This window comes from Lepisma saccharinum, chromosome 17 (assembly GCF_977018435.1).
Source record: "Lepisma saccharinum chromosome 17, izLepSacc3.1, whole genome shotgun sequence".
In the NCBI taxonomy this organism is placed as follows: Eukaryota; Metazoa; Arthropoda; class Insecta; order Zygentoma; family Lepismatidae; genus Lepisma; species Lepisma saccharinum.
Window position 1 is genome coordinate 33340107 of NC_139245.1, and position 15627 is coordinate 33355733.

The 15627-nt window shown below is 40.1% G+C and overlaps 1 protein-coding gene across 4 annotated transcripts in view; it reads right to left on the reverse strand.

Annotated features, from left to right (window-relative positions):
• Nucleotides 1-15627, reverse strand: part of LOC146001672 (uncharacterized) — a 713225-nt gene that overhangs the window by 37037 nt on the left and 660561 nt on the right. For all 4 annotated transcript variants that reach the window (XM_083139297.1, XM_083139295.1, XM_083139296.1 and 1 more), the window contains one exon: nt 13574-13713. In XM_083139297.1, the coding sequence (XP_082995423.1) occupies nt 13574-13713 (140 nt within the window). The remainder of the gene's footprint in view (nt 1-13573; nt 13714-15627) is intronic.

Here is a 15627-nt window from a genome sequence, read left to right on the forward strand (position 1 = left end):
AAAAGCTATAACCCCCCTCTCAAAATATATACATTGTATACGCCAAGATGCTCAATAGCCTAGCAACACATCATGAAAAAACATGCCAAGAAAACCCAGTTGGTTTATAAGTCAGTGCCGCCAATTCCTATTTGTAGGTTAGCTTAGCCAGTGAAAGATCATATCGTTACGATATAGTAGAATTTTTGTAGAGTGGGTAGGCAACACCGACGAGCATCAAATAATAATTTCAAGCCTCAAATAATAATTTCGAGCCTCAAAAAAAAAACATCCAATAGAGTTGCCAGATGTAAACAAAAAGCAATAGACCCCCCTCATAAAAAGCTACAGTAAACCCACAGTGTCGCCGACACTAGGCCCCCAACAGTATTGCCAGACATAAAAAATACATGAACCCCTCAGGTCCTTTGATAAAAATTTACAGTGAAAAAAAACCCAGTAGGTTAACAACACTATCAATCTACGGTAGTGTTGCCAGATGTAAACAAAAAGCAATAGACCCCCCTCATAAAAAGCTACAGTGCCCCCACAGTGTTGCCAACTCTGCTCTCAAAATGTACATCATAAAAAGCTACGACGAGCGTCATAATCTTGGTGATTTTTTCGGGTAAGGAGTTGGCAACACATGCCTTACGAGAGAAATCCATTAAAGCGATCGAGCGCCGAATGATGATTCGAGCGCCAATTGAGGGCCCAGTACCCGGCCACCTGTACTACTGTCGTCGCTGTTGGGAGCACCAATCAATCAAACGCTGAAGAAGTGGATGTCAAGAACAAGGAGTGCTTTCCCTACGGTCGATTAAAGCAGCAGATCTATAGAAAGAAGTTTCCCTTTCTTACAGGATCATAATTAACGATGACCTACCAGTTAATCGATTGAGAAACAGAGGAACTCTATTGACGTCATTGTAATCTGACACACGTTTACCTGCACAGGCACGTAAGAGGTTGAAACTGAAATTAAAATGGATATATAACTAGAGACGTTGATTCGTCATCCAAATTAGCCCAGAGGCGTAGCCACCGGCTGGGCGAGGGGGTTATAGACCATCTGGAAATAACCTCAGGCCAACCCTATACACGCTCTGAATAAACTTCGATGTTAGCAGTGGGGATATCAAGTCGTAGTGTTCATAGAACCTTACAATTACATCCGTACAACATACGGATTGTGCAGCATTTATATGAAAACTAATTATGAACAGCGAAGGAAGCTGTCTCTTAACACTTTAACTGCCAGACCGAATTTTGCCCAACCACATGACCTATATGGCACACTTTTTAAAATTTCTTCTTCCCTAAGCCGTGAGTATAGTTTATTTGTACGTAATATTGATTCAGAAACTTAAAACATACGACTACAGTGCAAGTTTCAATACTTATATCAATAATACTAAAGTAAGGCAGTTGTACAGAATATAGTATAGATCCAGATGTGCTGTGTATCTTGTGGAAAGTACAATGGTAAATCATTATATAACCTTCTAAACTTCATGAATTTTAGACTTAAACAATTGTCTTCGTTCTGAACCTTCATTCTGCTGTACATTTCAAAAGGTTTCACTCCCTGCTAACACAAAAACGAATAACACTTCATTGCTCTTCTACGGTGCAAGTCAACAGTGGAGCGGCCATGTTGTACGAGCTACTGCGCAGGCGCATACTGCTAGATCGTCAGGCGTCTTGCTCAGGAACCATTTTGAATCCCGAAATACAAAGTTTCGTTGTGCATAAATCTCCATAAAGTTTAGAATAAAGTTCCTGTTATTTAATGACTTACCCTCGTAATTTCCGAAGTGAAGATGAATTTGTGACAAGTGTTTCACAAACATATATTTGATTTCTTTATTCCATTGCAGTCCTGTTTCTTCTAACAACATGCTCTAAGCAATCATCATGTTTTCATCTTCAATCTTTCTCTTACAAAGCTGCAACTTAATTTCAAGGCTGACAGAGTTTGTCTGATAGGTGCAGAATGTGGGATATAATTCCATTGTAGAGATACATTCAGAACATTTAGTTCGTGCAAAATATATGAAAAGTATGCCAATTTCTGGTGAAACTCACTTTCAGTGAAGTTTTCAGGATTGGCATGGTGTTCTTCTACATGTACCAATGCAGTTCAAAAAACGGAAGATTACATTGCAGAAGGACAATCATCGTGATTTCAATAATCCAGAAGAAGATACGAAAATTGATCATTCCATCGGCGGTATGGTCTTCCTAAATTTCTTCCGGCTTCTAATTTAATAATTTTCGAGGTGGACGGGTTGCATCCTCAGAACTTGTTTATTCCACTTAGCTGATATTTTTTAATTACTTCCACCATTGCGTCGACCTTCCATTAATTTCGAATTTATTCACTTCTAATTCTGCCTCGTTAGGTTTCCCCACATAAATGCAGCAAAACTCTCATTTGTGAACAATTTATTCTAGTTTTATCACATGTTGACGATGTCCAACATTCGCTACCATTTAAAACAGCCGGTTTTGAAATTCTGCTATGGTATCTAATCTGAATTTATTTTCCAAAATTTCTTTTCAGAATTCTATTTAATCTAATCCCTGACGTTCGCTACGAGACTCGGCGATAAGCGGCCCGGCATCAGCGCTTGTCTTTCCCGGTGAACGGGTCCGCGACAGTCGGCAGAGTCGGATATTAAAATTACAGTTTTCATATTGTGTACTAACCTTGACTACAGAAGGTGTTGAAAATGATGTCCCTCTGCTCCAACACATTCCTGGCATCTCCGAAGGAAATTGGCATTTACACGTGCAAGTTCGTCTACTGTAATTCTCGTACAATACTATCTTTTAACTCACGGATGGTGTGCGGATTGTCTTTGTATACTTTATTTCTTAGATTTCCCATTTTTCTTTCGAGGTTTAATATAGTGGTCCTATGTGGATCGCGAACACGAGGAAATTTCGTTGCAAAACGTCGTTGCACTTCTGCACAATTCCTCTTTCCGAAGAAACACTCGACAAGATAAATCCTTTGTTGTAATGTAAACTTTTGTGGTGCCATATTAAGCCACAATCTTCAACACACGGACACGACACAACACGACTTCCGAGGGAGGATTATACTGGCGACAGTCTGCAACGTCAACAGAAAGGGAAAGAGAGCGAAAGCAGGGAGAGCAAAAAAAAACAGACTGTAGCGTGCGACTGTCGCGGACCCGTTCACCGGGAGAGACAAGCCTTGACGCCGGGTCGCTTGCCGCCGAGTCTCGTAGCGAATGTCAGGGAATGCTCTGTATTATTTTATTAAATTTTTCTTAACATCTTTAGAAGAAGATATTGATATTTTATTTATATATATATATATTAAACTTTAAGAAAACATATTTCCCCGAATGTTCCCTCGTCACTTCACTGAATAGCATTGCTATATCCCTTAGAACACTTCTTTCTCATGCACATGCAAACATTATGCCAATATATCTAACTTTAGGATCCCCTTTGGAAATTTTTTCGCGGGCTCCCATGCATTGGAGCGTAATTAGTTGAAGTCGATATTTAAGCTCTTTGTGACTGACATTCAGATCCTATTGAAGCATGAAATAATTACAGAAAGAAAGGGACAGGACATGCTAACCACTACACCACGAAGACTGGAGATACAAATTAGTGACAGTGCACTCTTTGACGCGGTTTATATATTTTTCCACACCTTCCTTTCATCATGAGAACTTGCGGGTTTAGCTTCGAAATGGCAATTCTTAATTTATTTTGACTACAATACTAATTACTGTTGATGAACGAAAAAAATGCACACTGGCCCTTTTTTTTCAACAATAAGACCTTTGACCTTTTGCAAACGAGCTCCTACACAAAGGCATGGTTTCATTTTATTTTCGTTCATTAAATTTTGAGTTAAAAATAATAAATTCTTCGCAAACGTGAATATTTTCCGGATCCAGTGCTTCCACCTTTTTTAAAAAAACGTCAAGCAGTGTTTCCATATCTGCAAGCAAAGTATCTAAGAGAAAGTATTTTGCAACTTGAAAAGTATACTGTTTCTGTAAAAATAATAGGAAAAATAAAGATTTATTATACTTTCGTTGCTGTTAAAGAAAAGACGCACAAAACTGTTATCTTTAATAAAATTTCCAACTGGACGTCGTTTTTTACTTTTAGTTTTTAAGTCCACTTTATGCACAAATAGGCTAATTGGACTGGACCTACAGTTTCAAATGGGGCTCGAACCACTATGTGCCCCAACCCGGAATCGAATCCGGGGTCTCTTGATTACGACGCGACGATGTTACCACTCCGAGTTGAACCTTAGAGCTAGAATGCAACGACAAATCAATGTAGCCAAGTTTCCTGAGATTAAGTGTGCAAAAAATTTCAGCGGACAATACTATTTTCATCTTACGTTAAAACACGTTGTCTTTGTAAATTTAATTGATTGATTTATTTACTTCGCTTTTCTGCCACTTTTGGCTAATCGCGAAGATGAGGATGATAAGATGAGACGGATGACAGAACAACACAACACGAGCCCCACAGAGGATTAACTTGGCTGTGAGTCCAGACGCCAGAGCCTCGCTAGTCTGCACGTGGTTGTACCACGTGGTTGACTGGGTGTCATTAGACACCTTACACACCTTACACATAAACGAAGGAAAAGTTCCTTGACTAATTAGAAATTCAAAATAGCATTTTTTACCGTTCAGAGCAAAGTTCAACACTTCCTACGTCCTTGAATCTCAGGCTTGTTCTTTCCATTGTGTAAAGTTAGAGCCAGTGGCGTGCCCAAAGAGAAGGTAGGGGGTCATAACTCCCCTTTGATCCAGGACTGATAAAAATAGAACGTCAAAGACAGGAAAACATTGCAAAATGAAGGCTCATACAAAAATAATCAAGGTTGTTAAAGGTTCAGGAATATTCAATAAATTCAATTCCGGTCCAGGAACCTTTTTACGGATCAATTTAAATACGGTCCAGGAACGCTGTTTCAATGCAACAATACACAAGTTGGACCGAATCTAGAGAAAACGTTCCGGTCCTGTTGTGTAACCCAGTAGAACCCATTAGAATTTATGAGATCATGAACCTTTAACAACCATGAAAAAAGTATACGTACCCCCCACCCTTTTAAAAATCCTGGACACGCCACTGCCTAGAGCTCGTTAGAATAACAGCATCAGGTGAATCGGTGTTGGCCTTCCTGCGAGAGGTTGGAAACATTGATTTACCGTTGGATGCAACTTGTGTGCTTTCCTTCTTGAAGCCCGGCCTCCGAAAAATCCATTTTGGTGTTATTTCAGCTGACCACTGGCCTGCTAGGTCTCTCTGTGTGTGAAGGGGAAGGGGGGCAAAGGTCGGGAGACGAGGATTTACCCTTTATTGGTCTCTCCCTGGTGTTAAGCCCCCTTCCAAACCGCAGCTCTGAAACGAGACCTAGGGATATTCGACCTCCCTCTTGACTTTGCTGTCTCTAGTATTTGCAACATATGCAGGAATGCAAAAATCGTCAAAACGGTGGGACGACGCTTTAGCGAATAAATATGAGAAAAGGTTTCGCGCAACTGCTTCGACAGAATAAGCCGAACGCAAAGCGTGCGATAACTCATGAAAAGAGAATATTGTTTTTGTTATAATTCATCTTAAATTTTCACGATCAAATCGTACAGCAGCGGCTACGAAATTGCGCATCTGGGCAGAATTGCTCTGGTGCCATCAGGGCGCGAAATCCTGGGGGGGGACAGGGGGATTTCCCCCACCAACAATCGTGTTATAAAAAATCCCCCATCAAAAACATTCTGGAGGAGAGTTTTTGCTATAAGCGACAAAAATTAAGCAATTAGTTTTAATTTAACATACTTTCATACCAGAAGCACGAAGATGCCCTAATGCGTCTAACCTATCCTGAAAAGTAGGCTATATTTTTTTAAGAGGGCGATAAGACCAATAGATCTTTATTTTGTTTTAATAAAAGGTAAGAATGTACAATACAGAGCATGACTCCAATTTCTTTGATACTTCTTATACACACTAAATATGCAGTCCTGGTAACGTATCTGGAGTTAAGATTTGGGGGTGACGTGTAGAAATTGTGCACGTATATGTTGCAAAATTACGTTCTTCATTACCGCGATCATTCTCCATACAGAAACATAGGAACCATGCTTGATGATATGAACAAGTGACGTTCGGCATTCGTTGCGCTGTCTACAGCGTTGCCACACTGTTGCTTCGTTATTTGCAGAGCATTAATCGTTGAAGCATGGTGGGACAGAGGAGTGATAAAATTGTTAATGTGCAACAGTTATTTAAGTGGAGTGTGGAGGAGGATGGACGTGGCCGGTAAGCTTGGCAACGGTGTTCGAGCGTTCTTTTTTAAAAAATGGCGTCTTGCGCAGTGAGGAAGCTAGTGCTACAAAACTTATATGTTTATATCCCACGAACCATGCACGGGTAGCCCCACAAACCATTCACGGATAGCCCCACGAACCATTTCCGGTAAAGTTAGGTTAGTTTAGGCAGGCTTAGTTAAAATTTTGTTCGTAAAAGAATGCGATACAGCTCTAAAAAAAATCCACTTATATCGGATTTTTCCCCGATTTCCACACGTGACACCCACATTTTAACAAGAGATTCGTGATTAGAAGTCCAAATTTAGTTAGCATACCAAATATTAACAAAATGGAGACATTCTCTACATTGTAAATTCGCTCCTAATAAAAACACTCACTTTACTAAAGATAATATTGAACACACAATAACGAAGGATAAATATCGAATAACGAAAGATAATGAATGTTTGTGTGAGTTGCATGATTTCTCTCTCTCTCTCTCTTTTAAGAGATCATTCACAGATCTTCACCAATAAGAATATATGAATAATAAAATCAAAACAAGAATGCAAGACAAATATTAGTATAATTGATTTATATCAATATAAACCAAAAACTAAATAAAAAAGTTAACAAATTAATACCATAATAAAAATGTATGTCATAGTACACCGTGTCCATAAATATACTGTCATACTTTAAAGTGATATTACGTCGCTTTGGATAATCGTATTTAAATGAAATTGGTGACATTTGAAAGAAAAACAAAATATTTTTGTGCATGTCAACAATGGACACCAATATCAGCAATGGACAACAATGAACGATATCAAACATAGAAACTGAAATAAATTCACTCCTGACAACAATGGACGATGCGGGTTCATTGTTGGATATTTAGCAGGCAGGCAGGTTACATGTGAATATTTTCCTTTAAAATTGTGTTGTTATTACAGAAGATTTAAGAACGTAGTTGGTGTGTTTTAGAATATCATTACACGCAGAGTTTGGTGAACGTGTTGGTGTGTTTTATCATTCCACGCAGAGTTTGATGAAGGTTCAGCGTACGGATTGAAGTCGAGGTCACCTGACTTGACGGTCTGTGACTTTTTTTTATGGGGTTACATAAAAGATTGTGTCTATGTACCCTCATTGCCTCAAAACCTGCAAATTCGCATCACTTCTGCAATCCAGTCCATCCCTGTGGTTATGGCGTGTGTGGCATGAATGGGAATATCGCATTGATGTCTGCAGGGCCACTCGTGGGGGGCCACATTCAATGTCTATGAGTTGTAAAATAAAATATTTGAGTTTTTCTTTCAAATGTCACCAATTTCATTTAAATACGATTATCCAAAGCGACGTAATACCACTTTAAAGTATGACAGTATATTTATGGACACGCTGTATAATTCACACACACACTCACGTATGTGTGTATTTGACGGTGTACCTCTAGATCTCTCTCTGCTACCAGTTGTCAATAATTTTTCCTCCAAATTTGGAAACAGGAAGGAGCCATCCCCTTGGTTGGAATGTTCGATCCACTATCGCGAGAGGAGTCTCTTTTATTACAGACGAAACCAGAAAGAAAAGCCATCGATGTATGTGGTTGCTAGATTATGATTACGGGAAGTTAAGAGAATCAGTTTTATTGAAGTACTATTTATAACACGCAAACGGATAATTGCAAGTATTACTCAGCTAACCACCCGTACGTAGGAGAAGGAAATTTATAGTGGCCACTCTAAGGTTTGATGAATTCTTATCATACCTTTTTAATCAGCAAAGTTATAGAAACAAAGACCAATAGTAAGTATAATAACTTTACTTCCAATTTCTATTTAATTTTTTAAATTCTTGTTGTTTAGAAATGTACACGTTACTTTTTTTTAAAAAAAAGTACTAAGTGGCCACTTTGCCCGCCTAGGTTGTGTAAAGTGGCCAGCTCCTTCCCATTTTACCTGCATAGGTAAATGAACAAATCACATTGATTCAGAGTGTGTATTTAATCAACACCAGCTGAAGTAATACACATTAAGAATAAGTATTATGTTTTTTAAGCATTATCTTAAGTATGAAATCTTTACAAGATAAAGAAATAATTCGTAATCAATAGTCTATCAATAAAGGATTAGGAGTAGGCCTATTTGCAAAATTCACACTCAATCAATCATCTTCTTCGTCACAACCGGGGCACTCTTCATGTGCACACTTCTTACATTTTAAATACCTAATCCATCCTTCATTGCCTTTCGAGTCTGTCTGTTTCGTGGCCATTTTGCCAGGAATGACGTCATTACAAAAACTGTGGTCTAACGCCTAACCTACATGACTTAGCGTTGTCAAACACACACAATTTAAAAGGTTATTTAACGCTGATCAAACAGCACAAGAGCATAGGATAATTATAACACTTACTATCATTTAGCTATAATCAACAATTTGTGCCACTTAGCTAAAATCAGACTTGCGAAAAAACAATGAAATGAGTTCACATATAGAAAAGTGCAGCCTCCCGCTTCAAAGTCAGACAACACTGACAGCATCCGTGGCGACTGTTTCGTCCGGCTCCCGCGTGGCGGAAGCGCTATACAGCGAAGAAAACTCACATGGCCACTTTGCCCGCACTGGCCACATTACCCTTCCTTCCCCTACATACTTCCGCATTCGGAAGTAACCTTGAGCTGCTGCCACAGTTTGACCTATCTCTCCATCAGCTGTTCAAACTGCTCGAGCCGCGAGGCGATGAGAAGCTTTGAGGTGATTCAGCCGACCAACACGTCACAGCGACGCTCCCACCTCAAGATCTACCTCTCCCCACGAAGAACTCGGCACACCTGACTACAAAAATATTCAAATGGCAACTAACATGTATAATTGTCATACGTTTAACCTTAAACGCCGAGATATGACATGTGCAAGGGCGCACGCGGATTTTTTTTCAGGGGGGGGGGCAGAGTCGTACAATTTATTATTATTATTGCTATAATTTTTCATAATATCATTTTTGTTATTACCACTACTACTATTAGTATTTTTTAAAATTACATACATTTTTAATTTCCATATTGTGTATATCTACGAGATAATTAACGTAAAATAGACTGTAAGCTTAAATGTAACCATACTTTAAATAGTAATAATAATAATAATAATAATAATAATAATAGTTGCTGTAATTTACGGCTTATAAGCCAATTTCACCATTCGAATTGCATTAACTTTTTTCAGAATTCCCAGGGGGGGGCAAGTGCTCCCCTAGCCCCTCCTTGCGGGAGCCCTTGCATATGTGTCACATTCAGGTGAGGTCGTTGACACCAGGGATGAGACATACTGTGCATACATCACATTTGATGTTTTCCATTTTCCTTTGGAACATACTGTGACTTCGGTAATGTTCGGAGCTACATGTTTTGAGTGCTACATGAGCCTTGAGATATCCTATTAGTAATTAGTAAAGTTTTCTTTCATTCTGGCTATATTTGGGAGGGGAGATTTTCCACCGAAAACAAACAAGGGTTTTACATTAGAAATATTTCTTTGTCCGAATGTATCACCAGCAAGTGTGTTATTCTTCCTTTGATGAACACTTCTTAGGAAATATGCAGATACGGTTTTGACCCTCTCGTCCTTTCCTACGTGTGTACCCATAAAAAATAGGTAGAGTGAGATTACTTTCGTAACATCTCTGGCTGTTTTGCATTGGCAGCTTTGGAGCGAGTCATAAGTCCCGGAGCAACCAATCAACAAACGAGCCGCTTGCGTCATCTCTACCCAGCACCTATCGCTATCCCTGTTGCTCAAGCACTGGACGGTTGGTAGGCTCACTTACTGGACTCGCGCGATCAGCTGGAGTTGTTATCAAAATAATCTGACTCTATGTACATTGCATTGAAAGGTTTAAAACTTTATCTTGTAAGCAGGGGGATTTATAACATTTGGACCGCTTGGCTATCCTTTGTTTTGGGCCCTGCTGACACTTTATTATTATTATTATTATCATCAACACTTTCGTTATCATGGTACTTCACTTCCATTAATTGCATGTTCTGTATTAATAACACTTGTAGACTAAAATATAGACACATCTTATTAAAAATGATTCATTAAACTTAGTTTTCGTTTTAAGCGCCACTTGCACTATACATTTCGCCGCACAACACTAATACAGCACACGCACCAAAGAAATAGAAACCGACACTACATTACGGTAGCCACTCTGCCAGAAACAACTTCCTTCTACCTTCTTTCATGAAATAAACAAGTAAAAGACCATGACATGTTTAATTTGCTATTGGAATGATTTGGTGTGTAGAGTACACTTTATGCACAGTAAGGCTAATCGGGACTGGACCCACAGTTTAAGTGGGATCCGAATCACGTGTCTCCACCGGGTATCGAAACCCAGGACCCCTTGATTAGAAGTCAACGACGCTACCACTACGCCATCGGGGATGCCCTTTAATTTGATATTATCTCACTATTAAGGTCTTTGTCAATAATTCTGCCCCTTCAGCTTCTCATTTTTGTGCGCTCCACCTGGACTTGCTACCCCTAAGCTGTAGCCTAGTGGCAAATCCCCGCCCCCTGCTTGTAAGTGAGTGTTATATTGTTTTCGGAGGGGACGAGAAAGGGATGAAAATGTACCCTCGTTACCGGTGGATGCTTAGCGCAGTGGGTAGAGGGTGTGGGAGGATTTCTGGCAACCACCTAATAATTTGGAAGTTGGGTTTACTGAGAACTTCTATGCTGTTTTCTACTATGACAGGAGTCCCCAAACTTTTTCGTTTCACGGTGCCCTTAGTGTTTCAAGATTCTTCCGCGGCGCCCCAGTCAGAATGTAGGCCTATTTAACACTTTCAACGCTCAGTTAGCATGGTTGGGTTGCTTGCCTTAAGTTAACAAAAAATTATCATATTTCAAATTCAGAATTTTTTTTAAAAAAAATTAATTGAAGAATCCTGAACACAGAAAAATCCATTCGCCGCAACCGAATTGCGCACACTTTAGATCCAGGATTGCGCACAAATCTCACTGACCTGTTTTGGGCACAGATTTTGATCGAACGTTGCCACTTTGATAGCTTTAAAGTCTGTGCGCAAAACTGTTTTTTTTTCTTTAGACAAGAAGAGAGAAAGAAATTTGAAATAAAATAGTAAATCATACCAATTTAATCAAACTCAAAAGTTAGGTTAGGTTAGGTTAGGTTAATGACTGCAAAAACACGTGTAAGTCCACACACAAACACACCCACAATCAAACACAACAGAAGTGAGAACGGCTTGAGAACATTTTACATCTGAAAACATCGCCTCATTTTTTTGTGCGCAATCCTGTACATTGTGACAGCTTGTCAACGGCTTATCAGATACCACTGATAAAACCGGAAAAGTGTGCGCAATCCGGCTGTAGCCATTTTACATCAAGATATCAACAGGAAAGGAAAAAGTAAAATTAAAAAGTACTAAATATGGAACTTTTCGCGGCGCCCCCGTGACCCACCCACAGAGGCCCCAGGGCGCCACGGCGAACACTGTGGGGACCACTGTACTACGATGTACATGCACAGAAGAACGTCCAATAAATGAAAAGGTACATTGCAGAACTCTGAGGGTTTCACTACAACTGAGTGGCTTTAGTCGATTCAATTTCCATTCCCCACATTTTTTTCTTTGCAGGACACGAAAAAAGAAACTTTCTTTTTTCTGGGACGGAGCGTGGATGAAATTGCATGCGAGTTTCCTTCGTTCGAATATGCCGTTGCTGAAGCCTTCCACTCGACTGGAGGATATTGAAAACCGAAGGAAAGTGATCAAAGAGGCCGCCGGAAGCACATAACTAGATTGTGGGGCAGCGTTCAATTGTCTACACGGAGAATGGGTTCCATCTGTGGATTTCTTTCAAAGGCAGGCGGTGTTTGACCCGTAAAAGGTTCTTTGGTACAGAGCAGAAGTGAACGAGATTATGTATGCCCGTGAGACAAACTTTTTTTAAAACAAGGAGTTGGCTCAACTTCAATACTTATTTCATAGTTCTTGTCAAAACATTAATGTCATAACCACTTCTCCCTATAAACTTGTCACGTATAATAATAGTGGTTGTAAGGAAAATTATTAGTTGGGGTTGAGTCACACGGACCCATGTAAGTTGGTACTACTGTATATACAGAGAGGCAGGAGGGAGCAGAGGGAGAGATATGGGTGAGATACAGAGGAGGCAGAAGAGACGGAGAGAGGGAGAGGTAGAGGCAGAAGGGGAGAGAGACAGACCGAGGGAGAGAGCCAAACAGATGGATGGAGAGACGGAGGGAGAGAGACAGACAGGGGGAGAGAGACATACAGGGGGAGAGAGACAAGACAGATTGAGAGAGACAGACAAAGGGAGAGATACAAACAGATGGAGAAACGAAGGGAGAGAGAGACAGACAAGGGGAGAGGGTGAGAGAGACAAGACAGATGGAGAGACGGAGGGAGAGAGAGACAGGCAGGGCTGAGAGACAGGTAGGGGAGAGAGACAGGGCAGATGGAGAGAGACAAACAGAGGGAAAGAGACTAACAGATGGAGAGACGAAGGGAGAGAGACAGACAGGGGAGAGAGAGAAGACATTGGGAGAGAGACAAGACAGATGGAGAGAGAGAGAGACATGACAGATCGAGAGAGACATAACAGATGGAGAGAGAGATGACAGATGGAGAGAGACAAACAGATAGAGAGACGAAGGGAGAGAGACAGACAGGGGGAGAGAGACAGACAGATGGAGAGAGACAGACAGGGGAGAGAGACAAGACAGATGGAGAGATACAAGACAGATGGAGAGATACAAGACAGATGGAGAGAGACAGACAGAGGGAAAGAGACAAGACAGATGGACAGAGACAGTCACGGGAGAGGGACAAGACAGGGGGAGAGAGACAAGACAGATGGACAGAGACAGACATGGGAGAGAGACAAGACAGGGGGAGAGAGACAAGACAGAGGGAAAGAGACAAGACAGATGGAAAAACGAAGGGAGAGAGACAAGACAGATGGAGAGAGACAGACGGAGGGAAAAAGACAAGACAGATGTAGAGCGAGACAGATAGATGGAGAGAAAGACAGAGGGAGGGAGAGAAACATTAGAGACAAACAACGAGAGGGGAAAATGTTACAAAGAAAAACGGTTGCGTCCCGTTTCTTAAAAATTAACAAGCATACTGTGAAATTTTAACGGAAGAATTGTGTAAATTCTACGGCAGCATCTAAGAGCGTACAGCCTATCTTACCTCATCTGGTAATTGTGAACCCTGCAGACGTCGTCGTACTTGTGGTAAGTGGCTTGGAACAGCAGGTAAGAGTCTCCCCATTCCACCTGCACCCTCGCCTGGCTCTTGTCTGTTATGTACGGACACCCAGGTTCCCTCATCTGCAACAAAGGAGAAAACAATAAAAAATGCCCAATTGTTGTACTACACTCTGTCCATAGAACCCCTGGAGCAAGCTAACGAAACTGCGCAAGTGGTGAGTCGAGAAGCCTAGACAAATGAACGCTTGAAAGTGGAAGTGAGTGCATGAAGGGGAAAATGCGGATGCATCTACTAGCCGTTTGCAGCAGCGCGCACTGCTTTGCGCACTTGCTTTCTCCCCATCTCTCCCTTTATGCGCAGTCTTGCTCCACAGATTCCCGTTACAGAGTGTAGGTATTATCCGAATTTCCACACCTACAAATTATATTACCTTCCACGTTAACTTCTTTGTCCACTAGATGGAGCAGCATTTAATAAAACCAATTCGAGAAACGCACTTACCAAACAAGAAAAATTAAATGGTATAAATTAAGTTTATGAATGATACTTTTAAACAAGCTAACAGTAGTGTCCAAAGTAGAACTATTCAAACAAACAAGAACAAAGAAACAAAACATTATTTTCTGGGTTCTGAGAAAATATAACGAGCATCCAATCTTAACTTCTATATTCCTTTATTGTCAACAAAGATTTGGAGTGGTATGATTCAGGTTTTGGAACCAATGGACAAAGTTGTATCAACAACTACCAGATACAATTCACATCCAAATAGAGAGATTTGTACTGACAACAGGAAGGACAAATTACATTCAGATACATGGGTTCTGCGACGCAGCAGAAGGAGCTTATGGTTGTTGCATTTATATTTGTAGATCAAGAGATGAGCCAGGAAGAATCAACGTTAAATTACTATGCAAAAAGTCAAGAGTAGCGCCAATAAAAAAGGTTACTCTGCCACGACTAGAATTGTGCAGTGCTCATCTATTAGCTAAACTAGGTAAGAAAATAACACCAATTCTGATAATTCCAATTGACAATACATATTTTTGGACAGATTGAAAAATCGTACTTGGGTGGCTAGCAGCGTCCTCCACTCGATGGAAAACCTTCGTAGGTAACCGTGTCGCACAGATCCAGGAACTTTCTGTGATTAACCAATGGCATCATGTCACATCCAAGTGCAATCCAGCAGATTTAATAACAAGGGGAGCGGGACCAAGAGCCCTCAAGGATTCGAAAATTTGGTGGAATCAACCTACGTGGTTAAGAGAAGATACTTGGCCATTACATGTTGTGGAAAATAGCTAACCAGAATAACTGAACAAAGGAAGATCGCTACATCAATGTTTAGCAAGATTCATGCAAGAGAGGCAGATTTCATGTTGAGATTTTCTACATTACAGAGATTGCTTCGTGTAGTAGCAACATGCTATAGATTCATTTACAATGTTAAGATGCAATGTGCAACAGTAATGAAATGCATCTTAATTGTTCAACGCATTTCCTTTCTTTAAGAAATTCACGATTTAGAAGGGAAACAACTATCAAAAATAGTCCTCTCAAGGATCTTCATCCATTTATTGATGACAGACAGCTGTTATGAGTTGGGGAAGACTCGAAAAGTTAGAATTGCCATATGAGAGCAAATATCAATTAATTTTACCAACAAAACATCAACTGACGCAACTCATAATTGAATCAGAACATCGTCGTTTATTACATGCAGGGCCTCAATTCCCACCCCTCACCTCTCATGTCCATACCTGAGCCTGATTTAACTAACTTGCCCCAAAACAGTCTTTCTAGATTATTATTATTATTTATTTGTTCAGCACAGGATACATGTCCCAATTATGTTGAACATAATACACTGTGAATAAATAACAAGATAGAAGAGAGAAAAAATACATGAAAGTACGTATGAACGTCTATGTACACAATATTTACATCAATTTATGAACTTATTGTTGTGATTATCTTTTTTTTCAGCACACTACGTGAGTCTGTGAACATATCAAAGTCTACAGTTTTTA